This window comes from Olea europaea, unplaced genomic scaffold (genome assembly GCF_002742605.1).
Source record: "Olea europaea var. sylvestris unplaced genomic scaffold, O_europaea_v1 scaffold28907, whole genome shotgun sequence".
Classification (NCBI taxonomy): Eukaryota; Viridiplantae; Streptophyta; class Magnoliopsida; order Lamiales; family Oleaceae; genus Olea; species Olea europaea.
In genome coordinates, this window is record NW_019247459.1 from 1 (window position 1) to 1,416 (window position 1,416).

General features: G+C 34.6%; 1 protein-coding gene across 1 annotated transcript; it reads left to right on the forward strand.

The window, feature by feature from the left end:
- The first annotated feature begins 340 nt into the window (after positions 1-340).
- Positions 341-1,410, forward strand: LOC111384295 (putative 1-phosphatidylinositol-3-phosphate 5-kinase FAB1C). The gene is made up of 2 exons (XM_023008560.1): positions 341-661; positions 1,032-1,410. Exons 1-2 carry the CDS (start codon positions 434-436, stop codon positions 1,281-1,283), a joined length of 480 nt encoding a protein of 159 aa, XP_022864328.1. The 5' UTR covers positions 341-433; the 3' UTR covers positions 1,284-1,410.
- The last annotated feature ends 6 nt before the right edge of the window (positions 1,411-1,416 follow it).

A 1,416-nucleotide genomic window follows, 5' to 3' on the forward strand; every position in this document is an offset into this window, starting at 1 on the left:
TATGAAAAATTGCATAGATGTGTCGGACACACTATCCATGTTGATGCATCATAGAGTTGTGATGTACAAATTTTTAAACTAAGGTAGCATATCCGTATCCGACACGTGTTCGATACCGACACTCTACCGTGGTAATTTTCTTACTTTATCTGGAATACTATATATTTTTAACTCGTAATTAGATAATAAATTATCTAGTCATATTTAAAATATTTAAACAAGAAAAATTAACAAGAAGTAAAAAATTAAATTTATACTATATAGACAATAATTTTAAAGATTTTAATTAACATGTCGTATCAGTACTCTTTGAAAATTTTTGGGTCGACGGTGTATTTGACGCATGTTGTGTTTTCTTTGTATTTGTGATTCTAGTCTATTGTTTTAATCTTAGGTCACCATCAAATATTCAAAAGGCGGCAAGGAAACAAAAATGGATTTGATGGTGATGGAGAATATCTTCTTTAAAAGAAGTATATCGATGGTATATGACCTTAAGGGCTCTGCACGTTCTCGTTATAACTCAGATACAACGGGAACAAATAAGGTATTATTAGATATGAATCTATTAGAAACACTGCGTACAAAACCCATATTCCTTGGAAGCAAAGCAAAAAGGAGCCTGGAAAGAGCTGTTTGGAACGATACATCCTTTTTAGCGGTAATCTACTTTTACAGCCTAATCTTTGATGAATTTATTGAGTATAGATCTCTAGTTTGAAGCTTTTCACAATTATGTTTATTTTTATAAGTGGTTCAAAAAGTGCACTGATTTCACCTGAAATATTAACGATGGAAGTTGCTATAGATTGTTCGAGAAAAGAACAGAGCAACTGGCAAGAGCATGTTTCCATTTGCTTGATTTCTCTAAAACGAAAATGATTTTTCTAACATAATACAAATTTGTGCTCGAGAAAAATCAAGGAAAAGTGGTGCAGCGCATGCATGTAACTTTGTGTTTGATCTTTTTATTCATAGTTTTATACCGATTGGTTAATATGATGATATTATGTTAATCTTCATGATTACAGTCAGTTGATGTGATGGACTACTCCCTGTTGGTCGGGGTGGACGAGGAGCGCAAGGAGCTGGTTGTAGGGATAATTGATTTCATGAGGCAATACACTTGGGACAAGCAGTTGGAGACATTGGTAAAGGCATCCGGCCTCCTCGGTGGACCAAAGCACGCATCGCCAACTATTATATCGCCAAAACAATACAAGAAAAGATTCAGAAAAGCAATGACGACCTACTTTCTTACAGTCCCGGATCAATGGCCTTAGTTTCTTCATGTCACGCACCTCAGGGTAAATGGATATTTGGTACATTCTTTTAGTTTGGAAACCTATGGTCGAGCCAATGCTTTTTATTGTTTGTACATCACCCGTTAATAAAATGTCAAATAGAAAAGTATTA